General features: G+C 42.0%; 1 protein-coding gene across 7 annotated transcripts in view; it reads right to left on the bottom strand.

Moving 5' to 3' along the window:
* Positions 1-7,615: 7,615 nt before the first annotated feature.
* The window catches only part of RBFOX1 (RNA binding fox-1 homolog 1), a 386,334-nt gene continuing 366,023 nt past the window's right edge, over positions 7,616-27,926 (bottom strand). For 2 of the 7 annotated variants that reach the window (XM_057748886.1, XM_057748887.1), the window contains exons 12-14: positions 25,361-25,413; positions 11,914-11,989; positions 11,398-11,545 (exon numbers count right to left, since the gene is read on the bottom strand). In XM_057748886.1, coding sequence (XP_057604869.1) covers positions 11,398-11,545; positions 11,914-11,989; positions 25,361-25,413 — 277 coding nt within the window. Of the gene's footprint in view, positions 8,975-10,152; positions 10,392-11,397; positions 11,546-11,913; positions 11,990-25,360; positions 25,414-27,926 lie in introns of those variants that run through there. The other 5 variants (XM_057748888.1, XM_057748890.1, XM_057748889.1 and 2 more) reach the window with 4 other exon arrangements.

Genomic DNA, 27,926 nt, shown 5'->3' with positions numbered 1-27,926 from the left:
ACTTTGGAGGCTTAGCTTACAGTGAGATTTGGAAATAGGGTGGCCAGGAGGGTTCATCTGTGGTCTGAAGCTTCAATCTGATATGGGAGCCATGAGTCACATGCGGCTGTTGAGCCTTTGAAATATGACTGATCCCAATGGAGATGGGCTGTGAGTGTAAAGTTCCCAGCAGATCCCTGGCTTAGTGTGAGGAAGAGAATGCAAAACATCGCTGTAATAGATTTTTTTATAACACTTTGAAGTGATAGTGTTTTATATACTTATAAAATATATTTTATATATAATTGATAGTATTTATATACTATAAAATTACAGTATTTTATATACTTATTTATTGTATATAAAGGATAGATTTTTATATTGGTGACATGTTAAATGAAAATATATCATTAAAATAATTAATACAGTATATTATTAGAAAATTAATTTCATATTTCAAAGTTTCAAAAAACTTTTTTGACATTGTTGCTAAATAATTTAAAAATTACATATATATCTTGCATTGTGTCTTTATTGGACAGAGTCAGTTTAAATCATGAGGATATCTACACCTCAGAAGGTAAGACTAAGAAAAAAATAATACAAGCTCGGATTAAAAACTAAAATGCCAATAAATCCATATAAAGATCACTAGAGAAGAAGTAAACGATGGATTTGTTATGTACACAAATCTGTAACATTAGATAATCAGAGTGGGAAGACTTCCAGCCTCCCTTCCTTCCTCCCTCCTTCCTTCCTTCCTCCTTCCTTGCTTCTGTCCTCCTTCCTTCCTCCTTCCTTTTTCTTTCTATCTTTCATCTTTCTTTTTCTCTTCTCCTTCCTTCCTCCTCCTCTTCCTTCTTCTTCTCCTTTTCTCTCTCTCTCTCCCTCTTTACCTCTCCCTCTCTCTCCTTTGAACTTTCTAGGTACCACTTCTTCCCTTGGCCCTTTCCTCTCCCAGCCAATGGGATTGACCATCTCTGTCCACTAAAGCTGCCCCAAACCAGAAGTCTCTCAGCCCAACACCTAGTTGAGTTCTTGGCTGGCTGGCAGTAAGGGAACGGGGCTTCAGGAGAACTGGGGAGCTATCATCCCATCTTAAGGAAGATTTAGCTGATTGTTACCAGGAGGGAATGTGGACTTGGTGCTGCCAAATTTTCCAGCTTCTGAAGGGGAGAATTCTGTGAAATCTTCCAAGTCTCAAACATTGGACGTTAACTCATATCTTGCAAAAACCTGCACAGACCCAGCAATAGTCTTAGAGAACAGAGTTGGTCCCTTTAGCCACCCAGTGGTGACTTCCAGCCTGTAGCTGGGGCTCAGCCACAGCATCCTGGTATGTGATGTGGGAGAGACAGAGAATATGCGCTTCCTTCCTGGACCTACATCAAGGAATTTGGAGGTCGAGGCTGGGGTACTAAGGAAAATGGTGGTAGCCCTTTGGAAGGTCTAAGGGATGACCTGTGACCTCTTGCCCAAGGGTCAGGTTGCTGCTGCAAACTGCCCATACGGATGACCTCTTCGCTCTTCCAATCTCAACCCAGATCCTTATGCATTTGGGTGGAGACAGTGTGCTGCTAGGAGAGCAACCAAACTGGTGGCAGGGGACTCAGAGAATTACTGGCTTTTTTTTTTTTTTTTTTTTTTTGGCCGTGCCACGGGGCATGCAGGATCTCAGTTCCCTGACCAGGGATCGAACACATGCTGCGTGCAGTGGAATCAGAAAGTCTTAACCACTGGACCGGAGAATTACTGGCATTTTTAACTTATCGAATATCCATGTAATTCTTCTCAGCCCAGGTTGTTCGGAATTTGGCCCATCTTCTGTGGCCTAAAGGGATCCCTGTGGTCTCTCTTAATTTATCTAACCCTAAGTCTATGGGGCGAAGGGTGGGTGGGCTTTGGTATCTATAACAGTTTGTGTGTGGTTTTTGTTTTTGTTTTTGTTTTTTTTTGGCATTGAGTGTTTTACTTTATTTTATTTATTTAATTTTTAAACATTTTTTTATGTGGACCATTTTAAAAGTCTTTATTGAATTTGTTACAATATTGCTTCTGTCTTTTGTTTTTTTGGCTGTGAGGTGTGCAGGATCTTAGCTCCCTGACCAGGGATTGCACCCACACCCCCTGCATTGGAAGGTGAAGGCTTAACCGCTGGACCGCCAGGGAAGTCGCTGTTTTGCTTTACTTTAAATCCTCTAAACCAGGAAGGAACAGAACTTTCTAGATGACAATATATTGAGGCCAATGAAGGAGAGAATGAGGGTGAATATTTATTGCACATCTTCTGTGTTCAGAGCAGTTTATGTGCATTTTCTCAACCTGTTCTCACGACTGCCCTTCAAGGTAATTCTACTTCTCTCTGCTTTACTAACAAGGAAGCGGGGCGTCATGTTGTTAAATGCATTGGCCAGAGCCACGTGTTGGTGCCGAGATTCACATTGGGGGTGGAGTGGCTCTAATGCTGTGTTGCCTGGCACTTGGGAGTGGAGGGGATGTGCATTTGCAGATCGGCAAACCCAGAGACTTCTGAGCTGTTCTCTGGCTGGTGTGCACACAGACTCCAAACCACTATGATGGTTTCCAAGAACAGCTTCAATAGGTGAACATCCTCCCTGGTTTCCCAAATTCAATGTAGCTTGGAACTAACTCCCGCCTGCCTTCAAAAAAATCCAATGTCTCACTTTTTAACACGGCGTTTGATTGTTGTCACCACGTGAGTGACTTTTCCAGAACCAGACCTCTCAGTGCTACACAATCCCATTTAATTCTCGCTGAAACCCTATGAGACATTTCATGTACATGAAAACTGAGTCCCAGAGAGGCTGATTAAGTTGCCTAAGTTTGCATAGCTGGGAAGAAGATAGATGATAGCAGAGGCAGGGTTGAAACACAGGTTGATCTAGAGGAATTTTTTTAAAAAGGCAGAATACCTCTAACCACTGAATTTTGCTGTCCATTTTTCTATTCTGGCTACTGCATGTCTAACTCTTCGACGACAAATGGAAATCACAATAATCTATTCTCTCTATATCAGCTTGCACGAGTCATTCTTTTTGTTGTTGCTGTTGTTGTTTCTAAGTGATGGAAAGATGATAAAAAGAAAGGAAGATTTTATGTTTTTCTTCTTCCATGTCGAGCATAAACAATTTCAAATTTCAGTCTCAGAAGGTTGCAACTGACATTGAAAGTTTTGTGGGTTTTTTATTTTTCCTTCCTGCCTCCTTTTCTCACAAAGCAAAAGCTTGTGCTCTCTCTCTCTTACTCTCTCTTTCTCTCTCAGTCTTTAGGGGGAGAGGGAAGAATAGGGCTTGGGAAAAAAAGGAAATAGTCCAAAGAACAATACATCATCTAGTCATGCGGTTTAGGAAAATAAAAAAGGAAAAAGCAGCAGCAAGCCCGTTATGCTGACAGCCCTGTCCAGCTGAGCCGCAGTTTCCACTGGTGCTGAAATCCTACTTACGGTAATGAATTTCCCCGTCGCTCGCTGGCCTAAGAGTGTTTGGGGGAGATAAAAGTTGAGCTGTGCGCAGTGCCTCTGACCTGCTTTTCAGTTCCAGACAACTTCCTGGTGTGGCTGCAGAAAGTTTGCCTTTCTGGATGTGAGCATCAGGGTTTCGTGCGCTGACCTGCAAATTGCTGTCTGCTTTTTCTTTTTCTATTTCCCCTTTAGTTCCCTGCAAGGGTGGCTGAAGTCTGCATGCTGCAGAGCTGCCAGTGTGCCTTCTTTCCAACCATCGTCTGCCGGCAGCACCCCCATGACCCCAATTCTTGGGTCCCTGCTCTTCTATTTTCTACGTGCTGTTCTGCTGTTTCTTCTTTCTCAGAGCCTGGGGAATTCTCTTGCTCTCCCTTGCTTTCTGCCTCACGCAGGCAACACACCATCTGCCTGGCTCGGTCAGAGAGCTGGGATGTCAAAGTCACAGGCGCAGGCTGGCGACCCTGAGGATAATCACGGGAGGGTGGTTTGCGCTCTCAGAAGCTGACTCTGGGACCATCCTGATTTCCACCTTTCGAGCAAGTGTAGGAAGTCAGGGTCAAGTTATTTACCCAGGCTGCCACAAGGATTAACTAACAAGTGTATGTAAAGTATTGTTCACGTAGTGAGGCAAGAACTCTGGAGCCAGACAGCCAATGCCCATGGCTTAGCTTCACCACATAGAGCCTTACACCTTGGGCATCACCAGGCTTGCTTAAGCTTCTGCCCTGGGTGGGTAGAGTGGTAAAGATAGTACCTACCCTGCCAGTTCGTGAGGATTAGAGATAATAATGATGATGGTGTTAAGCTCCGTTTGCTGATTACTTCTTCTGTCAGTATTTATGTGCTTTACAAGAACTAGCATATATATTTATGGTCCTCTAATGGGTATACTGTAGCTCTGCTAATGCATAAAAATGAATATATTACATATTAAAAAGCTTTTGGTATCCATGTGTATATACAAAGAGATTTATTTTAGATATATAAACTGCATAGATTATACATACATCTGTACGTAGAGCTCTGTTTGCAGGAAAAATACTTAGTCCCGAGAAGCAGCAACAGCCTTTGGGTACAAGCCTAAATAATCCAGGTTGTAGGGGGGTTGAGTGGGAAAATGATTCTGAGAGAGTGGTCTAAGCTAATGGAGTCAGATTTGTAATGCATTCTTTTTATTTATTTTTTAACATGAAGACCTGTTTAATTAAAATACTGTTTTAAGAAAAAAAAATTACAGATGAGATGAGGCTCTACCTACCTCCCGGGCATTGTCTATGAAAAAATAAATCAATATCCACCTCGATTTATTCACAAAGGCTGTGCATCACACCTGATGGGCATCACCCCATCACCTTTCCCTGGCCTGTTAGCTCACCTCTGCCCACACTCCAGGTGGATGAAGGGGTTGGGGGTCAGGCATTGGTGTCCATTGGTCGAGTCTTTTAAGAAACCATCTCACTTCTGCCATCCATTTTTATTTTCTTTACAGTTGACGTAAAGTGTATGTGTTTATCTCCATTTTAGAGAAGAACCTGATTTGGGGGATTCTAATGCAAACGACTGCTTTTGTTATCTACTTATAGCCTCCTATTTGGACAGTGCAGGGACTCAGCTATAAACCAGTATTTTAGGAGATGGCTATCTCTCTCCTCACCATGTGCCAGAATAAACCTGGGAACTTCTCTTTTGAAATTAATATAGCTTCACATGTTTCGTAAGGAGGATATTAGATGCTCAGGTTCATCACCACCACCACCAACATCATCAATAATGAAAGAAAATTTTTGGAAGAAGATGCAAGCTTCCAGGCCAACAGTCACTAGACATGACTTTAGGCAAATCATAGGACCTATAAAACCTTAACTGTCCTCATTTATAAAATCCAGGTAACACTGTGTTCAAGGATCAACGGACATAGAGCAATGGAAGTTGACTTAACTTGTACAGTCCCATGTGTCTGGAGTTTACAGAGAAGGGACCACTGAATATACTTGAAATGGTATAATCGGTGCTATGAAGACAATGCGTTGTGGAGAACAAAAACTTGGGGGCTTAGAGTAAGACTTCTAGTTTCTAAAGTTGAATGCCGAAACTTCCCATCAGTCCAGGAGAACAGGGATCTGTTCTGGAATGTTGGACCTGTGACTTGCTTGATGTGCGATTTAGATAACCTAACCTCTTTGGTCTCAGTGTTCTCACCTGTAGATAATGAACTTACAATTTGTGAAGTACCGCTGTAAGCCCGTCCCATAGATTGTTTTATGTATTCCAAATAACAGTTTAAAGGGCAGAATAAGGAGACTGAGGCACAGAGCTGTGGCTTAACTTACCCTGGATTGCAGCTGGCAAGGGACAAAATCAGGATTCAAACCCAGAAATCTGCTTCCAGACCCCATATATTTTTTTCTTCATATTTTCTTCTACTTGTGTAATTCTCTTTTTTTTAAGCTCTTTATTGGAATATAACTGTTTACGCTCTTGTACTAGCTTTTGAGGTACACCAAAGTGAATCAGCTGTATTTATACATATATCCCCATATCCCCACCCTCTCACGACTCCCTTCCACCCTCCCTGTCCTGGTCCTCTAAGGGATCACCCATCATCAAGTTGATCTCTCTTTGTTATACAGCAACTTCCTACTAGCTATCTATTTTACAGTTGGTAGTGTAAATATGTCTGTGCTACTCTCTCACTTTGTCCCAGCTTCCCCTTTGGCCCCCGCCCCCTCAACCCTGTGTCCTCCAGTTCATTCTCTGCATCTGCATCCTTATTCTTACCCTGTCACTGGGTTCATCAGTACCATTTTTTTTTTTTTTTTAGATTCCATATATATGAGTTAGCATACAGTATTTGTTTTTCTCTTTCTGGCTTACTTCACTCGTATGACAGACTCTAGGTCTATCCACCTCATTACATATAGCTCCATTTCATTCCTTTTTATAGGTGAGTAATAATCCATTGTATATATGTGCCACATCTTCTTTATCCATTCATCTGTTGATGGGCATTTAGGCTGCTTCCATGTCCTGGCTATTGTAAATAGTGCTGCAATGAACATTATGGTACATGTTTCTTTTTGGATGATGGTTTTCTCTGGGTATATGCCCAGTAGTGGGATTACTGGATCATATGGTAGTTCTATTTTTAGTTTTTTAAGGAACCTCCAAACTGTTTTCCATAGTGGCTGTACCAACTTACATTCCCACCAGCAGTGCAGAAGAGTCCCCTTTTCTCCACACCCTCTCCAACATTTATTGTTTCTAGATTTTGTGATGATGGCCATTCTGACTGGTGTGAGGTGATACCATTGTGGCTTTGACTTGCATTTCTCTAACGATTAGATCTTTTCATGTGTTTGTTGGCCATCTGTATGTCTTCTTTGGAGAAATGTCTATTTAGGTCTTCCGCCCATCTGTGGATTGGATTATTTGCTTTTTTGGTATTAAGCTGCCTGAGCTGCTTGTATATTTTGGAGATTAACCCTTTCCAGATCCCATATTTTAAAAATCTTTATGTGTATTACCAACTCAATAGCAGTATGAAGATAACTAAATGAGATGAGATTAAGATATTATTGAGATAACTAAATGGGATAGATAATCCAACCCTGGTGGGAGCATTAAGTAAATGAAATAAGGAACACAAGATGCCTGGTCTTAGTAAGCACTCAATAAGTGTAAATTCTACCACTTATTATGATTATTTTTTCATATTCTTCCTACAAGGCTAATTGTTGTACCAGTAACTAAAAGTTGTACTAATAACTTAGATGCTAGTAGATGTTTCATTTGAAATGTACAGTTGGTTTTTGTTGGTGGTGGTATTGTTTTGTTTTAAACCAAAGACTGATGTTTCCATGCCGGGATACAGCTAAGCTTAGTTCCGTTTCTTTCTACACATCCATGGTTGGTTCCACTGACTTCTTTGGAAAGATACATGAGGAAGGGGAGCGCTCTGAGCCAGCCAGCCGGGGCACCTGCAGGTGGCACCTGGGTCTACCTGGAGTGACAAGGACAGCCTGCGCCTCACCTGGGCAACCCCACCCCATGCCCCCTGGTGGGTACAAGGGCAGCCCCATTTGGACGTAACAACTCCACTCTCCCAGGAAACACATAGCAGCCAAAAGACTCACAACACCAACTCACGTGGACCTTTTCAGACTAAGCTTTTATTTTTTGATATTACAAACCAGTTTTCTTTATTCACAAACCACTGTAAGTGATATAAACACTAATTTCTAAAGACAGATATACACATTTTCTGGGTTTGCAGATTGCGTGAGGTGTGTGTTAAGTCACTATATGCCACACATGATAGGAATCTGTTTTTCCATAATTCATAATAGCAATAGTTATTTAGATAAATGAAAACATTCCAAATAAATACCGTTTAAAAAAATCCAAAATGTCTGTTTACATCTCTGACATACAGTTTAAAATGACGTATTGGCCTCTTGGAGGAGTGCCTGACAAAAGATTCTGTAACATCAGTTGGCACCCACTTGCTCTAAATGATTTTATTAAAACTACATACAATCATGGGGGAAAGTACAGCTCATCGATGAAAATCAAAACTGCAAATTAATTTTACTTGAACCAACACAGTAAGAATTCTATGTTTGTGATTCCAAATACAATGCAAATTCTGGATTTTGAAATCTGAGGCAAATGGGAGATATCACCTGATTCTCCCGAACCCTCTGTTCCTTCTACCTTGTCCCCCTTTGGGGTCGGATGCCGTAGCATTTCAGTACATCATTTCCCTTAAAAACATCAACCAGGCACCCGTTGTCATAACATTACCTTCCAGGTAGGGGGATGAGAATGTCTCTCAGGGATGCTCTAAAACACACCCTCGCCCCTCCCCTCCCCCACCCAAATCCGTCGGCGAAAAGAACATTTTTCTCTGCTTTTGGCCGCTAAGCAGTTTTTTTTCCCCCGTTTCTCTCTTTTTTGCAAGATCACGGTGATCTGTCTTAGATAGCGAAGCTACAGAAACTCGGTTTTCAAATCTTGTGAAACTTTATTGATGGTTTAATATCCAACCGATCTTACTGCATGCACATAGGATGACAAGAGAAAAGCTGGATCACAAACACTTTTTTTTTTTTTTAAGTTTTGTTTGGTTTTGTCTTAAAGCAGAGTTGTTACAGCGGATTGGCGGTTCACAGCGGTGAGTTGATAGCTTTACTAAAGTGCATGCCACAGGGCCTGCACCGCACACATGGGAATTGTAACTATGGCAGCAAAACTACTGGGGACATCTTGCTGCAGGGTTGGTTTTTTTTTTATTTAAATACAAAAACAGGAAGGTCTGTGACAGATACCCCAACTGAGATTAACTTTGTAAACAGGACAACATGGAAAGACTTCAAACAGAAGAAATATACACACAAACTGCAATTTTTCGGCTGTGTCATTCTGGCCCTGCTTCAGAGGTGGGGGGACTTTGTTCTTTGGGGGATGTTGAGGGTGGGCCTACTTTTTTGCTTCCTTCTGACAAGTGTCCTGGGCCTTGGAGACAAAAAAAAAAAAAAAAAAAAAACAAAACACAAAAAACAAAAAAACTAAAGATATTGATTTGAGAGAATCCTTGGGGACCGGGACAAATGGGAGGGCAGGCTCTCACGGACTGAAAAATTGCAGGTTGCTTACACGACACAGTCATGTTTCAAAAAGTACCAAGCGGATGAAAATACCATGATTATCTCTACCCAATGACTGCAATACTTGTAAAATGCTTCTATAAATCCGAATATGATTATCATGTAATTCCATAAAAATTATACGTCTGTCTGTAACAGTTGTTCTACGAGGCTGAAACTAAAGCTTCATAAGACTGTTTCTAGAACTTAACAACGCCACTGCACAGATGTAAATTTTATACATTTTTTTTCCCCACTGGTACAAAGAATTTAAGTTTTTATTACTTTCTTTTTTTTTTGGAAAAAAAGAAAAAAATAGAAACAGTGCTTTTTATCACCTTTTTATTAATGTTATTTTTTTCCCTCCCATAATATAAAAGTCAGCAATGATATCAATAATTTATTATACTGGAAGAAATATAAAAAGAATGCTTGTGGATGGCCTAACTAGCAGTCTTTTGCCTAAATAACTAGCGGCTGGTTAAGAAGCTGAATACTGCTGGGTGGAATGGTTTAAAGGGTGGGTTTGCACAGCTGCATTCAGCTTGGATGCACACGTGGTATTAGAAGCATCCCCTTAACAACACAACCTTTGGCTTGAACTGACAGTGAGTAACTTAGAATCGTGGATATATGGTCGTTGGTGCAGTGGGTCGTTGAGATTCAGCAGTTACTACTTTTTTATTTCTTTCAGCCAAACCCCAGTCCCAACCCCCTAGGTCCCGCCCACCCTTCCCCTTTCATAAAATAAAATAATGCAGATGCAGAAAAACATGACTCCTGTAGTCACTTACACTCTTCCCAAACAGCTGATAACCCCAGTAGCTTAATATTCAGCATATATAATTCATTTACATGATATAGCACTCTGGATATGGCCCTACACCAGTTTTTAGTCATAGCTAGCATCTCTCTAGATCAACCACAAAAACGCCTACAGCCAGCAACCAAACTACGGAACCTTCAGAAATGAAAGACCCACAATATTAAAATACACAGAACAAAATATCTGAGGTATAAGATAAAAAATGTAATTTTTTTCCTCTTTTTATTTTATTTTTTGTTAGATGCTAAAATGATGCACTACTGCATGTATTGCAATACCCAGGCCTCGGAAAGCTTCCTTTCTCCCCACATTTGGAAGGTTTTTATGGTTTTGTCATTTAGTATGGAGCAAAACGGTTGTATCCCCCTCGGTATATACTAGCCTGCAATGAAGAAAGAACGAGACCCACATCATCAGCATGGCTCCTAGTCTTGGCATCAGTCAAGGGTGCAAAAGCATTCTGAAACAAAGCAATTTAAGGGGTGTGTTTTTTATATTTTCCTTTTGTAACACATGGATCATCAAAAAAGACTAATGTGAAAAATAGACACTCAAAAACAACCGAAATGGAGGCACCCCCTACCCATCCCAGGTCACTCTTAGAGAACTGAAGATAGGGCCAATTCTGACCTCCCCCAACAGCTTCTTATAGTGAAAAATCCCCGTCAAACCAAATTCCGTCAGCCAGCCCTGTGAGCTAAAAGGACTCTGGTACAGACGGACCACTGAAGGACTGGGGCTGTCTCATTTTGTTGGCTTGTATGTTCCATCAGGAAAAGCTCTATCTACACTCAAAAAGTTGAATGCAGGTGACTTATTGAATGTAGTCATTCAATGCTCCTTTCCAACACACTCCCCAAGTGGACTAGGTGTTGAGGCGGAGCTGTTGAATGCACAATCAGGATGAAAATGTAAATCTACGTCTTACTCGACTTGGCTGAACAATCTGTGTGGAAGTTGCTCTTGAGAGGGGAGTTGTGCAGATGAATTACATGATGTCATTGAGCGTGTGCAAAATAATAGGTTTCCAAATCATGGCGGAATTTCTACGACCAAGCTCCAGGCAATTGTCTGGCCATGGCTCTAGATGGCATGGAGGTGGCACTTAACTATTTCCTTTTGCGAAAAGTTTTGGCGATTCAAATGAATGCCTACGGGGATTTATTTTTAGGAGAAGGACTGATATTCTCGATCCCAAGCAGAAAACTGCATGCCAAAAGCTTTGTAATGACTGCATACGCTCTCACGTGATGGGCATGTCTTACTGTACGTTTTAGTGCATAGAAGTTTGAACAAGTACAGGCAAATTCACCCCTCCCTCAGCTCCCAGTGTTGCCCTCCCTCCCACCCCTCCCAAAACAAAAACCCAGACCCCCCGCCAAAAAAAAAAAACAAAAGACAACCCCCAAACTGATTCCTTCTAATTCCTTAGGTACTAGGCACACACACAAAGCGTGCCCCTCTGTCTATTTTCTTTCCTGGGCGACTATGACTTTAAACATGAATTGTAATAGGGGAGGAGAGGCAGTCAGATTCTCAGCTGCCTGACAGCAGAGGCCTGGAAGTGTGCAGCTTAGCTCCTCTGAAGTCTGTGCTGGGGCTGGAACCTTGGGGCTATGTGAATGAGCGGCAAGGGAGGGAGAAAAAAAAGAAAAAAAAGTTCTGCATTGACACTGCATTCTGTTAGTGATGGATTTAATTATCACAATGACTAATTATTCCATTAAGGTAAGTGCTCGGCTAGGTGAGACTTGCAAAATGAGAAATATAATAACTTACATGCACTACATTGCCAAGAAATTAAGACATTTATCAAGTTTACTGGGAGGATTAATGTGGCATTTTAGCTGCGGTTAGCACAAGAGACAAATTCAATTAAGGGAACGTGAGAGGACGTCAACCGTCAACCCCTCCTAAGGTCCCAGCTGAGGGGAGGGATGGGAGGCAGGAAGAAGTGAGGAAGAGGAGGAATTGGTACTCACCATGGCACCAACGCCGTAGGTGGGGGCTGGAGCAAGTGTGTGGTGGTAGGGGTCGGTAGCATAAACTCGTCCGTAACTAAAAGGAAAACAGAGGTGAAGATTAATCCATAACATGCAATTACAAAGCAATAATAACAACCGTAAAACACAAAATACCAAGACAGTGTGGAGGGGCCCTATTCATCTTGAGAAATAAGACACATATTCCAATCAGCCACATAACATGAGAAGAGTCCATCTTATACAACACATTCCTTTGTCCATTTAATATCGCTGGTGATAAAGGTATGTGGGGTGTGTAAGTGTCTATGTGTGTGTGTGTGTGTGTGTGTGTTTCCTCTCTCTCATACAACCTGTTCTACGCTGCTCAGGTAAGTACCTCAAAGACAAGGGAAGCAGAAGAGACAACTTGAAAGAGTGGTTTTAAGAAAGCCAGTAATCACAAAGGACACGTTAGAATCAAGAGAGATTGTCCCCTTCTCCTAATGTGGCTGTCACCTCTCAGGCGAGACAGGGTGGATCAAAAAGGGTGAAACGACCCAGTTTGTACAGTTAGGGTCCAACATCTTAGAATGGGAAAGAACAGATGTATTCAATGATTTGAAGGATTTATGGGCCCTCCCCCCACCACTCAAGAATTAGAACCTGATTTGATTTTTATTCTATCACCCCAGAACGTCTATCTCATCATCTACAGCTGGGGACATGTTTCAAACAATGTATTTCTTGATGACATTTCCTTATCTGAGTTTTTTCCCTCTTTCTCTCTACCATCCTCCTCCCTCTACTGCCCTGACTCCCAGCACAGGTTTTAAGAATAAAAATGTAGAATGGATGGAAGTCTAATGCATTGGATGCCTACAAAGTGTCTGGAACAGGACAATGCAACGGATCAGAAATTAGGGTTCAGAGAGGTTGAGTCACTTGCTCAAGGTCACAGACCTAGACAGAGTCAGAGCTGATACTTGAATCTCTCAGGGCAACTCTCACACTTCTCCCATGGTTCTAGGTACCCTTCCTTGAATGGCCTGCCAGATACCTTCTTGGAGAGAGTCTGAACATTGCTTTTTTGGTAATAATGTAAGCTGAGATGCAGGCTAGGTTAGGCGAGGGTCCCTGGAAGCAGAGCCTGAAATGGAGACTCTTCCACACCTGCTTTGTTGAGGGATGCTTTCAAGAGGGGAGAGAGGCGAGCAGGTAGGAGAAAGGGGAAACAGAAGCAAGGATGTATGTGGTCTGAGCCAGAAACTAGCTTCTACCTGATCCCAAGAGTTGCACCCCAGAGTTGATCCCATCTGGAGGCAAGTGGGTTGGTTTTTTAATGTTCATGTGAGTTAAGCCTTAGCTATGGGCTTCCCAGAGGGGCAGAGAAAAACTTTCTAGTTGAAATGACTCTTTGGCTGAGGGTACGTCTCTGCAGAAAGAGGCAGCTGGGTGCCATGGGCGACCAACATTCATCGTGGCCGGAGGAGGGGTACAGCAGGGGTAGATGTGGATTATCAACAGCTTTCGAGTCTTGGACTTTCCTTTAAAGAATGGAGGAACAAGGCAGGAAGAAACCGCTTGTCTGTACTGTCAACCTTGGAGTCTAATTTGCCTGGACTTTATTCTTTTCCTTCCCTACTTTCCCCACTTGCCTCTCAATCTTCTTTCTCATAGTTGATGGATAAGAAAGTACTGGATGGACCTCACAACATGGAGCCTGGGAAGGTGGGAAGAAGCTGGGGGAAGAAACTTCCCACTCTCAGGCTCTGAGTTAGATTCCAAATGGAAAAAAAATATGATTATACCAAGTTCTCATTGCACATGTCTTACTCTCAAGCCCTCCTTTTGCTTGTTTCAAAGGTCACTGAGCTCAAATAATCTACATGAGTCTTTCTCCTGAACCTCAAAAGCAGTGACATGAATAGATGTTTCTTTTCTGAGATGAATTTATCAGTGAAACTAAGAAATAGTCAACCTCCTTCACTTTTCATTCCTCAGAACACTCTTTGTACCTTTGACTCATCGAAAATGGCCTTTAATTAAAGATTCTCCCTCTCTCTGGGAGAAAACAAAACAAAGCAAAACAAAAACCAGATGTACATCCAAGACAGGGGGTGTTAAAACAAGAAGAATGATGACGTTGTTGAAAAAAAGCTTTTATTCATGGAGGTCACTCGTGAAACGTGGGCCACTGCTCATAATTAGAAGTAGATACTAATAAAGGAAAAAGAACATGATGGATAACTTTGGTGTTAAGTTTCATTTCATGAGAAAATAAAGTCTGTCATGGGTCTGGAGAAAAAAAAAAACCTGTTAATAGGATTATTTTTAATGTACTTTCAGCTGGCAAAGCTGGTTGTGGAAACAGGCCGTAAACTGCAAAGGCGAACTAAAAATGCTTGGACATTTACTAAGTGAGGCCACAGAACGGTGTTCCTTCCAAATAAGAATGGAGATGCAAATTCAGAGCAATGATTATTAGTTTGTTAATTTGGGAACCGATTTTACTGTGTCCTCTTTTGGAGAGACAACATACTGGCAGTCCTCTTTTGGAGAGACAATGTCCTCTTTTGGAGAGACAACATACTGGCAGTCTGAACGTATTCTGTGAAAACACAGCCCCACTTTTCCTCTCGCATACTTGAATGGTCAGTTCTTATTTATCTGTGTAACCCTGGGCCGAGCTTCAACCCTTCTGGAAAACCCAAGGTAACAATTTGCCAGCATTCCCTTCCCGGGCAGAAGAAAAATACAGCAGCACCAAACTAGTCCTCGTAAATGAGAGAGCTCCTTTTTCTCCTCAGGGTGACCTCTACCTTCAGAATCCGATGTTTTTATTATGATTAATAAATTTCATTTCCACAGAGGAAAAGGGACCATGTCAGCTCAAACTGAAAGCAAGGAGGCTTCTTTTCAAATGCTAATTTCTAAACACGCCCTTGTGTGACACTACCATTTAGACACAAGGTTATTAAGGAAGATGTGGACTTGAGCTCTCCTCGTGCAGCAGGTATGCCAGGCACATCAGTGACCTCCTGTCCTCAGAGCTGGCTCAGCACAGCCCAAAGGAAGAGTGGTAATTCCCAGGGACCTCAACGGGAAGGATGGGTAATGTCGTAAGACCACCATGTTATGACTGACCCGCGCCTGCGGCCACCCTCCACACCACCCATCCCTGGCCAAAGGGGACAATAGGGCAATCGGGTCATGATGCTCCCTGCTGGCCCCACGTCCCACCCGTCAGAAGTTACAGATGAAATCTGAAACGTGTCCACTTCACACCACTTGCGCTATGATCACCCTGACATAAGCCACCAGTATTTCAGGCTTGACTCTTGTCTCCTTGGTCCTACTCTTGCTTCTTCAAACCTCCAGCCATTTATATCTAAATCTGTCTGTCTATCTATCTATATCTATCTATCTATGCATCATCTATTCATTTATCTATCTGTCTGTCTCTTTATCCCTCTATTTGTCCTATCATCTATTTATCTATCATCTATCTATCTACGGATCATCTATCATCATCTATCATCTATCTACCTATCATCTATCATCATCTATTATCTATCTACCTATCATCTATCTATCTTTCCATCTATCTAAATATAAATCTATATAAATCTAATCACATCTAATTCCCTTACTTAAAATCCCTCAATGGTTGTCCATTGATCCTAGAATAAAACCCAAACTTGTAGGCGTCACCCTTGCCCCATTCTCAACCTGTCTTACTCCACTCTACCCCTCACTCACTGTGCTCCAGACACAGTGGCCTCATCAATACTACCAGGACGCGTGCAAGTTCACTTTCTCCTTAGGACCTTGGTCCCTGCTCATCTCCTACCTGAACTGCTTCCTTTCTTCCTTTACATCTTAGCTCAAATGTCAGCTCCCCAGCGTCATCTGCCTCTGTGACTGCTCTTTCTGAAACACACTTTCCAACTCCATCCCCATCCTTCACATAATGGAACAAATCGCCATTCATTTTGTTTACTTACTTCTCTACCTGATTATGTCCCCTCTCTGGAATGCCAGTCCCTCAGGGACCAGGGCTGAGTCAATTTTGTCCCCTTTTTTCTCCCCAGTGTCTAGCACAGCCCTGGTCACGGGGCAGGTGAATAAGGAACCAAGCCAAAACCATGAGTTGAGTGAAGGCAGCAAGAGGGAAGAGTAAAGAGAGAAGAGAGGCCTGGGAAGACCCTGTACCCGTCAAAACGATTCTGTAAGTAGCAAAGATTCTTGCAGCTATGCTTTCTGAAGCTTCTAGGTCAGCTGCTCCCAGAGACGGTCAAAACCCTTCAAGATGCTCAGAAGAAAAGTTTCTTGAGACTCAAAATACACAGCGCATCATTTCACATGACCCCTGAGAGTTCACAAAACAGAGGCCAAGTTGCCATCAAGTTCATCAAAGGGAAAAAACAAACAAAGGACTAAAAGATAACTGCTCTGTTGGCTAGTGCACTGCTGTCTGTGGCCATCACCAAGACTCCTCTTTTGTTGACCTTAGCGACAAGTTAAAACCAGGAGGCCAGCCTGCCTGGCAGAGGACAAAGGCTTGGGGCCAGAACATCCAGGTTCAAGTTCTGCCTTTGCAATGTCCTTGCTCAATGAAGCAGGGAAATGTCTCTGAGCCTCATTTTCCTTGTATGTAAAATGGTTTTGTTCTGTCTGAGCTCTGCTTAACTCACAGATAAAGTATGTGAAAGGAAACCAAATACATTTTAAAGCCATCTACCGATAGTGGAGATTATGATGCAAACGTTCTTATATAGAATTTCCCAAGCCAACCTCTCACTCCTGCCCAGACTTTTAGTCTGCAAAGGCACCAGGAAGATCCTATTCTAATAGGATCATGTGTAGCTCTAACAATCAACTCACAGATGCTTTAGGAGTCAAGATTTATCTCATTTATGAGTTGCAGATGTAGTTTCAATTGCTATCTTTGAGCTTGAGGTCATGCTGGAGTCAAATGAATAAGTAAGCTGCCTGTTGAATGGGAAACATGAACCCATGTTTGTTAAAGTGCTTTGTCAACTCTACTGAGAAATGTAAATACTACTTATGATTAACATCTTCTAAATCCAGCTGCAATGAGTTGCATGTGAATGAAGTACGATAGGGCTGTGTTGGTACCCTACTGCAGGGTTTTAACAATCAAGTGATTTTCCTATAGGGACATAGGAAGACCACTGTAATTAATTTCACTCCATAGAGTTCACTCTATATATTTTAATTCAGAGTCTTTATGCTCCTTGGAGTCTTTTATTCTTAGTTTTTAAATATTTTTTTAATTTATTTATTTATTTTATTTATTTAGGCTGTGCTGGGTCTTAGTTGCGGCATGCATGTGGGATCAAGTCCCCGACCAGGGATCGAACCCAGGCCCCCTGCATTGGGAGCTCGGAGTCTTACCCACTGGACCACCAGGGAAGTCCCTATTCTTACTTCTGCATCACCTCCCCATGCCTCCTGTCCCAGAGATAGCTGAGGGAAACCCCATGGGAGAGAAAGACAGATAAAACAGGCTCAGTCCTCAGATAAGTTTCCCAATGTGGTGCAGGTCTCCTAGAGAGTCCGCAATGCAGAACGAAGGTGCAAAGGCTTGTGCTCTTGGTCCCCACCCCCCCAGCCCTGCCGTGAAGAAGCGACACAGAGTATGCATTTAAAACAGGATACCCCACTAGGGGTCAGAATACACACCCCCAGGCTCTGCAGTGACATTAGGGGCTACAGCACCCTCCTAATAATATCTAAGGCAGAGTCTAGAAGGTATTTGGGAATTTAGTCCATGCAAGTCACACAGCCCCCCCCCCCCCATACACAGCATAAAAACAGGGTTCTACACCATGGCCCCAGGGTTCTCACAGCCTGCTATTTGGAAAGTGATGGTTTAGTTAAGAAATGCTCCCCTCCCTCTCCTGTGGTCTCAGACCTCAGTTGCTCAGTTAGTCTTAGCGAAGGCACTCACTAAGGAATATTCTTCTATCACTACCGAAGCTTTCTCTGAGTCTAATCTAGGCAATGGCTTATATAACTGTAGACCACGGGGGTGACCAGGCTTTATTCTAAAAGATTTCCAAGATATATTAGTCAGAGGGACAGAATCAGTCCCATAACTCAAAACCTCCAAGAAAGACAGGGTAGAAATGGAAGAAATTCTCTGAGATGAATTACAGGGAGTTATCCCCACCCGACTCTGATGTTTCTGAATTCTCCTGCTGTTCACTTCCTTAGCTTGGATTTGAAACAATCATCTTTCCTAATCACCTTTTTTAGTCTCGTGATTCTTTTCTTCAGAAGTAGCTGGGAAAGCATCTTCTGGGCTCTTTGGCTTCTAGATGGGAAGTCACAGAGTTTGCTGTTGCACACCGATGCCTGCCCCACATCTGAACTGTGTGGATGTAAGTAGGCACATACATCTAAAAGCTGTAGAAGCTATGAGAAGCGGATCCTATCCACGACAAGTCAGATGGCACCCTCCTTTCTATGCCTTCTCAATACAATCCAACACCTCTTCCTTTTCTGAATCCAAACAGAACAGGTCTGAGGTAAAAACCCCAATTCTGGATTCATTGGAGTAGAGTACCAGCCTCTGTCCGGGAGTTGAGAAGACACAGTAAGTCCTGCCCTTTGGCTAAAAAGCTCCTCCACTCCACCATGTCTCCTCCAACAAACGGCCCATGGCCATACCGTCTTTAATGCCCATGTCAAGGCCACTCTCTTTTTAGAAAGTCTGTTTCACCCTCTATGTGTCCTGACGGCAGCCCTACCAAAATCACTAAGAATTTCCCATCATGCTTTGAAATCAACATGACGCAGGCGCAGTTTAATCCCTAGGGGACCACAGTGATCGTTCTGTGTTTGTATCCCCCATGAGATCTTCAATACACTTGTCAAGAAGCAGGACTGCACAGCAGCAAAGGGTTCCTCAGTGCCAGAAATCCTAGAATCAAATTCTGCTTGTGCACTTTCCCTGCTGCAACCTCAGAATGTTTCTGTCTTCTCTGAGACAGTTTTTCCATCCATGAATGGAGATAATGATGGTGTACATTGAGTATATAAGGCTGTAATGAGGTTGAGATAAGGGGTTGAGGGTCACCATATGAGCATCAGTTATTGATGTTATTAAGATTATTGAGAGGATTGCAGCTCCTGCCCTCTCTCTATTCCAGGTGGGCTCCCTCCAGTAAAGCCCCTGGGATATATGTGTCAGAGCTACCCTTGAACTGAGTGGTCCTTCTGAAGCCCTGTGTACCCGCATCCTCCACGTCCCATGTAAGCAGATCAAAGATTTTAAGAGGTTAACTAACAGGATAAGAAGGAGATAGATTCTGAGCTCTGTACCCCAGGAATGTCCTTCTAGAGTGCCCCCCACACACACCGCCCACACACACATACACACAGAGGCAAAATTAGAACATAAAGTCAAGACACACTACCAATGTCCAAGTTTCCTGTCACAATATCTAATTCCAGGTGCGTATCCTCACCTCTAAGAGACCAGTTTTGGGGGCACACACACTCTTTCAATATTCATTTGAGCAAAATGAATGAAAATGTGGCTCTCCAACGTTACTTTCTGATAGAAATATAACAGCCACAAAGGGGAGCTACACAGGACATTGTCAGTTTCATAGTAGCTACATTTGAAAAAAATGTAGGGACTCCCCTGGTGGTCCAGTGGTAAAGAATCTGCCTTCCAATGCAGCGGATGTGGGTTCGATCCCTGGCCGGGGAACTAAGATCCCTCATGCCATGGAGCGACTAAGCCCATGTGCCACAAATACTGAGCTCACGCGCCTCAACAAGAGAGCCTGCATGCTGTAAACTACAGAGCCCACGTGCTCTGGAACCCGAGCGCCGCAACTAGAGAAAGAGAAAACCCACATGCCACAACTAGGGAGAAGCCCACGCGCTGCAACGAAAGAGCCCACGCGCCTCAACAAAGACCCTGCGTGCGGCAACTAAGACCCAACGCAGCCAAATATAAATTAAATAAATAATAAATAAATCTTTTTAAAAAAAAAGTAAAAAGAAAACAGGTGCCATTCATTTTTATATTTTCATTTGACCCAACAGATTAGAAACAGTATCATTTCAATGTGTCATTGACATTAAGATGAGTGAAATACTTTACACCATGCTCGGACTAGGTTATTGAAATCTAGTGTGTATTGTACACTTAGAGCTCATCTCCATCTGCACCAGCCACGTTACAAGGCCTCCATGGCCAGATGGTAATCGGCCACCATGCTGCAGAACACGATTCCAAAAAAAAACCTATGGAATGTTCTCCTTACTCCTGAAAGAGAGAAGATTCCCGATTGATCAGCTCAATGTTTCCTAGTGTGTGAGCTGAGGCCTCCTCTATTAGAAGGGCCTGGGGGAAACTGTAAGAATGCAGACTGTCAGGCTCCCTCTCCAGACCTAGGAATCAGAATCTCTGGGGCAGGTGGAGGGGAGGACGGAGTTGAATCTGCATTAGTTATTCATTTTAATATTTTTTTATTGAAGCATAGTTAATTGACAATGTTGTGTTAATTTCTGCTGTGCAGCAAAGTGACTCAGTTATACATATATACACATTCTTTTTTATATTCTTTTCCATATGGTTTATCATAGGATAGTGAATATTATTCTCTGTGCTACACAGTAGGACCTTGTTTATGCATTTGTAATAAATTCTGCAGCTGATTGTCACCCACTCTGATGTGATAACCACTGTTCTATGTACTTTTTTAAAATTCTGCCCTGATTAGCCCTCCTTTACACGGGCTAATTCAGAGCTCTTTGGATATCTTTAATGTTCACAAGTAAACTGATAAAGATATTTCATTTTTAGAAGGTATAATTACTGCATATAACAAGCTTTGAACTATGCCTAGAACACAGTAAGTGCTCAATAAGTGCTCTGATTATTCACTAAGTTCCTTTGCCTATAGGTTCCCTTAGCACTGCACTTCCCCATTAGAACATGCATCACATTCTATTGGAAACAGACCAATTAACTACCAATCGATTTGCTGCATGACAACTTTGCTGAATAATCAAATCACTGAAATGGAAGCGAGACAGTTAGATGAAATTTGCTGAAGGATCAATTAGAGGAATGGCCAGTTTGGAAATTTCTTCTAAATACTCTCTGAAGTCTTAATGTGACTGCATGGGTGTGCAAATATGTGTGTGTGTGTGTGCATGTGCACGGTTGCAGGTTGGGAGGGAATAAAAAGACAGAGGGGTCTGGTGACACCCCTTATTGTGCCCATGAACTTGCCAAACAATGTCACTAATTAAAGTGCATAGCAACCCATCCCACAGGGACTGGTTTCAGTAGCGTTTGCAGATGTGTTTCTTTGGCCCAGGCTCCTGTATCCAGTATTCACAAGGAGTCTGTCCCCAGGCTGGCTTCGCCTCCGCCACGATGGTACGTGCCATGGTGGAGGGGGCGAGACTTACTGCCAGACAGAGACCCAGCCTCACCTGCACCCCAGAAACACACAAACACACACACGCTCCCTTGGGCAGGGGGCAGCTGGCAGCCAGAGCAACGAAGTCAAAGTGTCTGGTAATTTTCAGGGCATGGGTTATCCTGTTAGTTGACTTTTAGCCACTGATTTTCAGCAAAGGAAGGAATTTTGGAGAATTGCCCTAGAACACACTTGGCTTGTGTGACCCGCTGTCTGTCTCCCTGAAGATGCAGAAGTCTCCCTTCACTATGCTGTCCTGCCCCTGGACCTGGGCCCAGTACATCGAGTGTTCAGCACACACAAGCTGCATAAAGGAGACAGGCCGAGTCAAACAAACACCCACTGGAACATCTCTTTAGAGAACTGTTTAGTTCCCTTGGGGTGCCTCCAAATTTTAAAAACTTTGCACCCAGCCCCAACTCACACATACTAGTTTTCCAGGAGCAAGATAGCACAGCTGAAGTATGCAGAAGAATTCCATCTACAGGCAAAGGTCAGTGTTCCAAGGTCAAAATGAAAGGAGCCCTTGGGGGCAGTGTGGTCCAGTGGATAGATCAGTGGCACCAGATAGACTCCTGTGTGACCATGGCCTAGCTACCAAACCTCTCTGGGCCTGAGCATTTTGTTCTTTTTTAATTTGCAAAACAAGGGTGATAGTAACCTCTGCCTTACTGAGCTACTGTGATAAATTATATATGCATGTATATACACACACACCTCAAGCATGCCTCAACCACAGGGCATTTGCACTTGCTGCTGCTTCAGCCTGAAATGCTTTCAATTCCACAGTCACTCACCTGGCTTATAACCCAGCTTGATTCAGGTCCCAGCTCAAATGTCACCCTCTCAGAGAGGTCATCTCTGATCAATGAATATAAAAGTAGCATTGCAACTTACTTTCTACCCCCACCCTTGCTTTTTGATTCATTATAGCTATTGTATACCTTTACATGCAAGTATATCATATACCCATTCATGTACATGTCTGGTCTGCACTAGGATGGAGGCTTTTTGAAGGATGGAGACTCTTTGAAGGAAGGGCTTCTCTTGACTTATTTAATGCTATGTCCCAAAAACCTAGAACAGTAGCTGATGCACGGCGATGACCCAAAACATATGAATGAACTGAAATGAATTTCCAGCTGTTCTATCACAATAAGTCACATGCTTTTCAACCTCCATTCCTGTACAAGACCCACATTCTACTACAGCTACAATCCCCAGCCAGTCCTGGAAAAGCTCCAATGAATCACAGCAACAGGGAGGCTTCGGGTCGAACAGAAGGGAAAATCATCTTGCCCTTTTTGCTATCTCGTGCAGAATCCAACTCATCAAAGGTTCTTGATGTTACAGGATGAGAAGCCATTGGTGTGTTCAAGGTGGATGAGACAGCCATGTAGACACATGTCTTTCGGGAACAAAAATCAGAACGAAACAACCAGTACCCCTGTTGGAGCCACTGGCAATGAAAACACATTCCCTTGTAAATACAGGCTCATAAAACCACACATGCTAGTGAAACATGTTTCTTCTATGTGACCAGCAAAGCAGAACTGACATGTTGGTGTCCTCTACAAAAGACCCAAGTGAAAATCATCACTTTTCCTTTGGGAACTGAAAGAAAAATTCTCCAGGGCTTCTGTTGCTCCTATTTGATAATTTGCATCTCACCACCTCCACTCTAAGCCACAGACAAAACTGTCTGGCCATCTGTGCCCCCACAGACAGCCGTGTAAGAATCATGCTCCTTTATAAGAATTTCAGGTATCAAATCCATCAAGCCCTCCAAACGGAATTTAAGCATGTTGTTGATTTCGTGTTTTCATTTCAATAGAGATAAGTTGCCTTTTGGGGTCAAATACTGAAATCCAGGAGACACCAGGATTCGATAGACCCACCCTAAGGAGTGTTGTTGTTTTGTATACGGAGGGGAGATCACCAGACATTTGGGCTGTTTAGGGTGTGGGTGCCCTGGGTTTTTTCCAGCATGTGGGACATAAGAAAGACTTCATTGAAACCATGAGTCACAACCTTTGTTGACTGCGCATTTCTGATTTTCCATTTTCATTCTGTGAGGAGGGCAGTCTGGCTGGGAGATAATTCACATCTGATTGATATGGGTGTCTCCTTTTTCATGCTTGATTCAAAATTCAGAGTTCAAATTGAACCTTATGAAGCATACAACATATTATTAATATGGCCATCAAAGCAACAGGGATATCTCTCTCAATTTGAAATTTGATCGATAGCAATTCATTAAGAATTTACGGAGCAGCCATCCTAAATTAGATAAGGTGGGTGAAAATACTCTCTCTTGACTCAGGCAAACTTTCATTATATGCAGCCTCTTTGCAAAATCTTGTGTGTGGACCACTTGCTTACAAGGCAGGCTTTGTTAAGTCACGGGGTCAAATAAATCAATGTCTACTTCTTAGGTGGTAACTTCGCAATGTTTGATCTATGATGTCAGAATAGAACCTAAGACACACTGGAACATGCACACAGATTAACAGGGAAGACAGAGGCTCTGGACAACCAGCATAGCCACAAAGGATGTTCAGTAACATTTTAAACCAACCTTCTTCCCCACCCCAAGCTAAGTCAATTTCCCCTTTAGTTGTATGCTTCATTCTTTACAGGTTCTGCAAAGGTTAAATGATGCGTATCCCAGGAAGGTTCCCCTGCCACCCCCAGCAATGCAACTCCCCATCTTCTACTGTTAGACATAAGTGAATGCACCACCTCTCACAAGGAGAAACGGAGATATCTGAGGCTAGGGGTTGGAGGGAAAAGAGCAGGGTTTTCTAGAAAGGAGTAAGCTGGCGCTTTAAAATATGAGCATGCAGACCTCAGGCACTCCCAGGGGAAGACTGCAACCCATTAAAAATATTGAGACCGACTCTCAACGAAACAGAACAGAGAGGGCTGGAGACGTGTTCCTAGTTCTCTGTGCTTCCCTAACCTCTCTCTTTCTCTCCAAAGACTGTAAGATTGTTAGCAAACACGCCTTGGTTCACCACACCATTGATAACGTGTGACTGGGAAAAGATGAATGTCTATGTGTCAGGCTCCGCTTAACGTATGTGTTTGAAGGTCATGGGACACTCAGTGACATGGGGATGAGCTGTCATATCCTCTCTTGCTGGCTAAAAGCAACACATTGGTAAGATCTCCTAGTCATTCTTTGTTTTGGTCAGAGTTTAGGCTTCAAAGCAAAAAAAAAATCTGTTGTTAGTTAAGACACTCACCTATCTTGACATTTAATCAAGTAATTCCATGCTAATAAAAGTCCAAACATAACTGTTCTGAACCACATCAAAGCAAAAAGACAGGCATTATTTTGATGGACACTTCATGCAACTATGCAATTTCCATTTGCCAATGCCCTGATTTCAAAAACAGAAGACTGTCTCTCTCATGTCCTGCTACTCGTAATATGTTCTAAAAGAAAGGAACTAGAGGATCTTTAACTAATGGAATGAAGATCCCCTTCTTATAAGACAGAGATAATTATATTCCCCAATGCCTCCAGCTTTACAGATTCAGTCTCTTAGGGCCTATAATATATACCAGTCATTCCATAAAGATCCCAAATAATCACATAGAAATCTGTGTGAACCCAGACATAATACATCCAAAAACATAGAAGTCCCATATCTGTGTCCCTAAACCTCCCCTGTTTAGTATTTTACCATAAGAGCACTGATTATACCATGAGATTTTTATTATGGCTTCATTCAATATAGTCTTACTTTTCTGGATCATATATTATTAAAACTGGAAATAAAATATCCAAGTTAGCAAAATACCTACTGTCTTTTTAGACAGCAGAGCCTAAATGCTCCAGCTATACTCTAAAGATATGACTTTTTTTTTTCTTTTTAAATAAACTTTCTAGCGTGACCGACTGCAGCATGTGAAGGAAAAAAAAAAAAAAAAAAAAGGATACTGAGACTTGGATGGATGCGCCAAGAAGTAGCAATGTTTGTTACCTGCAGAGGTGTTACAAGAAATTTCATCTGCTGCAACGAAGACGAACTGATTTCTGGAAGAGAAGATAAAATTCACAATACTGCTCGCTCAGGGGGAAATGCGCTCTCTGCCAATTGGTTTGATGTATTCAGATGAGGGGAGGGAAGGGTGCTGCGTTTTGAATGGATGTTGCAAGGAAATGTGTTGCTCTATCTTGGACTTTGAGAGTTTAGGAAGATCATGAAACAAGCATGCGGGAAACCCTTCAACAAAATCATGATGATGTCAGAACATGGACCATGTATAAGCTGTTGCACCGAAATATTAATACTATGTGTTACTAAAATGTCATCATGCCAGGGTGTGATTCTAAAGCTAGAGCATTTCAAACTGAGCTTCCATGGATTTCTAATGCTCAAAGGAAACTACACTAAAAAATAAAAAAAAAAATTAGACTATTAGAAAAAGAGTATACTGCAACTAGCTAGGAAAATCATAAAATTCCAGAGTCTATTATGATAGTATAATATCTAAAATTTTTTTAAAAGAAAGAAAAAGCAATGCTGACATTTCCAAAGAGCATGTTAAATGGTGTCCTGTTATGGGTAATAATTTCCTCACCAAATGAGGCTTGCTACATAAAGACGGTAAGAGGACTTATCAATTGAAGTAAACCCTGCCTTGCCAAATTATTTTTAATGATGCTGTATTAAAAAGAAAATAAAAATGGAAAATGCTATTTTGCTTTGATTTAGTAAATCCAGAAAGATGCTAAAACTCTCTTAAGATGTTTCCAACTGTGGTGTTTCCACAATGTAATGTGTTCTAATTCAGGGGTACTGTCTGTTTCTCTAGAAATAAGAACGTCTGTGTCAGGCAAATTATAATGTCCCAATGAGATCAACTAGGCTCTTAAATGCCTCAGAAGCAGGAGTATTGAGGCTTCTAATTCTCATTTGTTAGATTTTACTGTGCATAGGAATCATCTAAAACCAAGATAAAAGCATTTTTGCATTTTAGTTTCATTGGTCTTGTTCCAATGTTTCAAAAAGTATCTAGTGATTGAACATCCCTTAAAACATCTTAAGAAAGTTTTACTGCTGTAAGAGGTACACCCTGGAATATACATAGAGCTCCCATTTGAAAATTCACTAGAATTTAACATTCAGCTGAAGATTCTCATCATGGCCACACCAATGAAATCTAAACAAAATTGTGTGTGGTCTGAGGACAGCATTTTTTATGTTTCTCATCCGCATAACAAAAGTCATAACTAAGTTCATTCATCACCTCTCTTAAAACAACGAAAGTTAGCATTGCTGGATGTTGGCTATCTTTTTGCTCTGGCACAAATCTTTTGGGCCCCAACATTCTCTGGCATCAAATTTTCAAGGTTTGAGGAGCAGTAAAATTAATATTCCTGAAAATGAAGATGTTTGGGTTGAATATCTGTTTTGACTTGCTCACCTCGGACTAACTCTAGTGCTGTAAGACACAGACAGCTCAAATTACACGTGTGATATTATTGGGTGGACCAGGCAAGCACTTCAGAGGGACCTCTATTTCTAAAATGCTCAAAAGAAGAAGCTACCATAGCCAAGAACAGTGATCTGGTTTCTCCAAAGAGACAAGCTCTTTGGAATAGCCATTCACTTATCTACAAGGGGGGCTTATTCGTGGGGTGGCTCTATCCCACCCATCCTTCCTAACCCTAAAGACACTGCTCCCTTGAATCTCTCTTCTGTGGTTTCCCTAAGGAACTGTCCAGCGTGCTAGACAGTGTGCTCGACTCGGGAAAGCCATACCAGGAGACCAACGCAGATTAAAAAACGGTGATTGAATGAAGAGGGAAAACGTGTAAAAATGCAGTGTACAAGTATGATTATAAAGAACTCTAAACCCTTTTCTTAATTCTGTACCAGATTTTTAGAAACTATGATGGTTGTCCTTCATAGTACTCTTCTTTTTGATGTGATATATGTACTCTTAAAAAAAAAAAATGCTACCCTTTCTCCATTTCCTTCTTTTGTTTTTGTAAGCTATATATTTGGATTTTTTTTTCAGTGTCTTTGATTCTTGAACAAATTTCTAAACAATGGGGATTACGCCCGTGGATGACTCACTGTCTTCAAAAGAGTTGGCTCGGATGACCTCTGACTCTCAAATCAAGTGTACATCAAAGCTTAAAGAGTTATCACCGACAGTGATATTTTAAAGACTATGCCATGGACTCTGCAGCAATGCCAAAAAAAAAAAGGAGTATCAACATATTTGTTAAAAACAGTAGCCATTTGGATGTATCAATTCTGTGCTATTTTAAAAAATCCGCACAAGCAATTCCACTGCATCCCAGGAAGGTTATCCTAATGTCTCAGAAAAGTGCGTTTCTGTAGAGCTCATTAATTCCATGGAGTCAGCCTTGTATGATCACCCCTCCCTCTAAACTACTCTTTCATCAATTGATTGCAAGGGCAGTTAATAGGAAATGCCTGGCAAATAATGGCCTGGTAAGGGATATCCCACAAGTCAAGCCAACAGAAGAATTTGGGTAGAATAAGGAGCAGGTTTCATTGTGGTGTCTATGTC

The sequence above is a fragment of the Hippopotamus amphibius genome, chromosome 9, assembly GCF_030028045.1.
Source record: "Hippopotamus amphibius kiboko isolate mHipAmp2 chromosome 9, mHipAmp2.hap2, whole genome shotgun sequence".
NCBI lineage: Eukaryota > Metazoa > Chordata > Mammalia > Artiodactyla > Hippopotamidae > Hippopotamus > Hippopotamus amphibius.
Note: the sequence above shows the minus strand (reverse complement) of the source record. Positions and strands in the feature narration are given on the sequence as shown.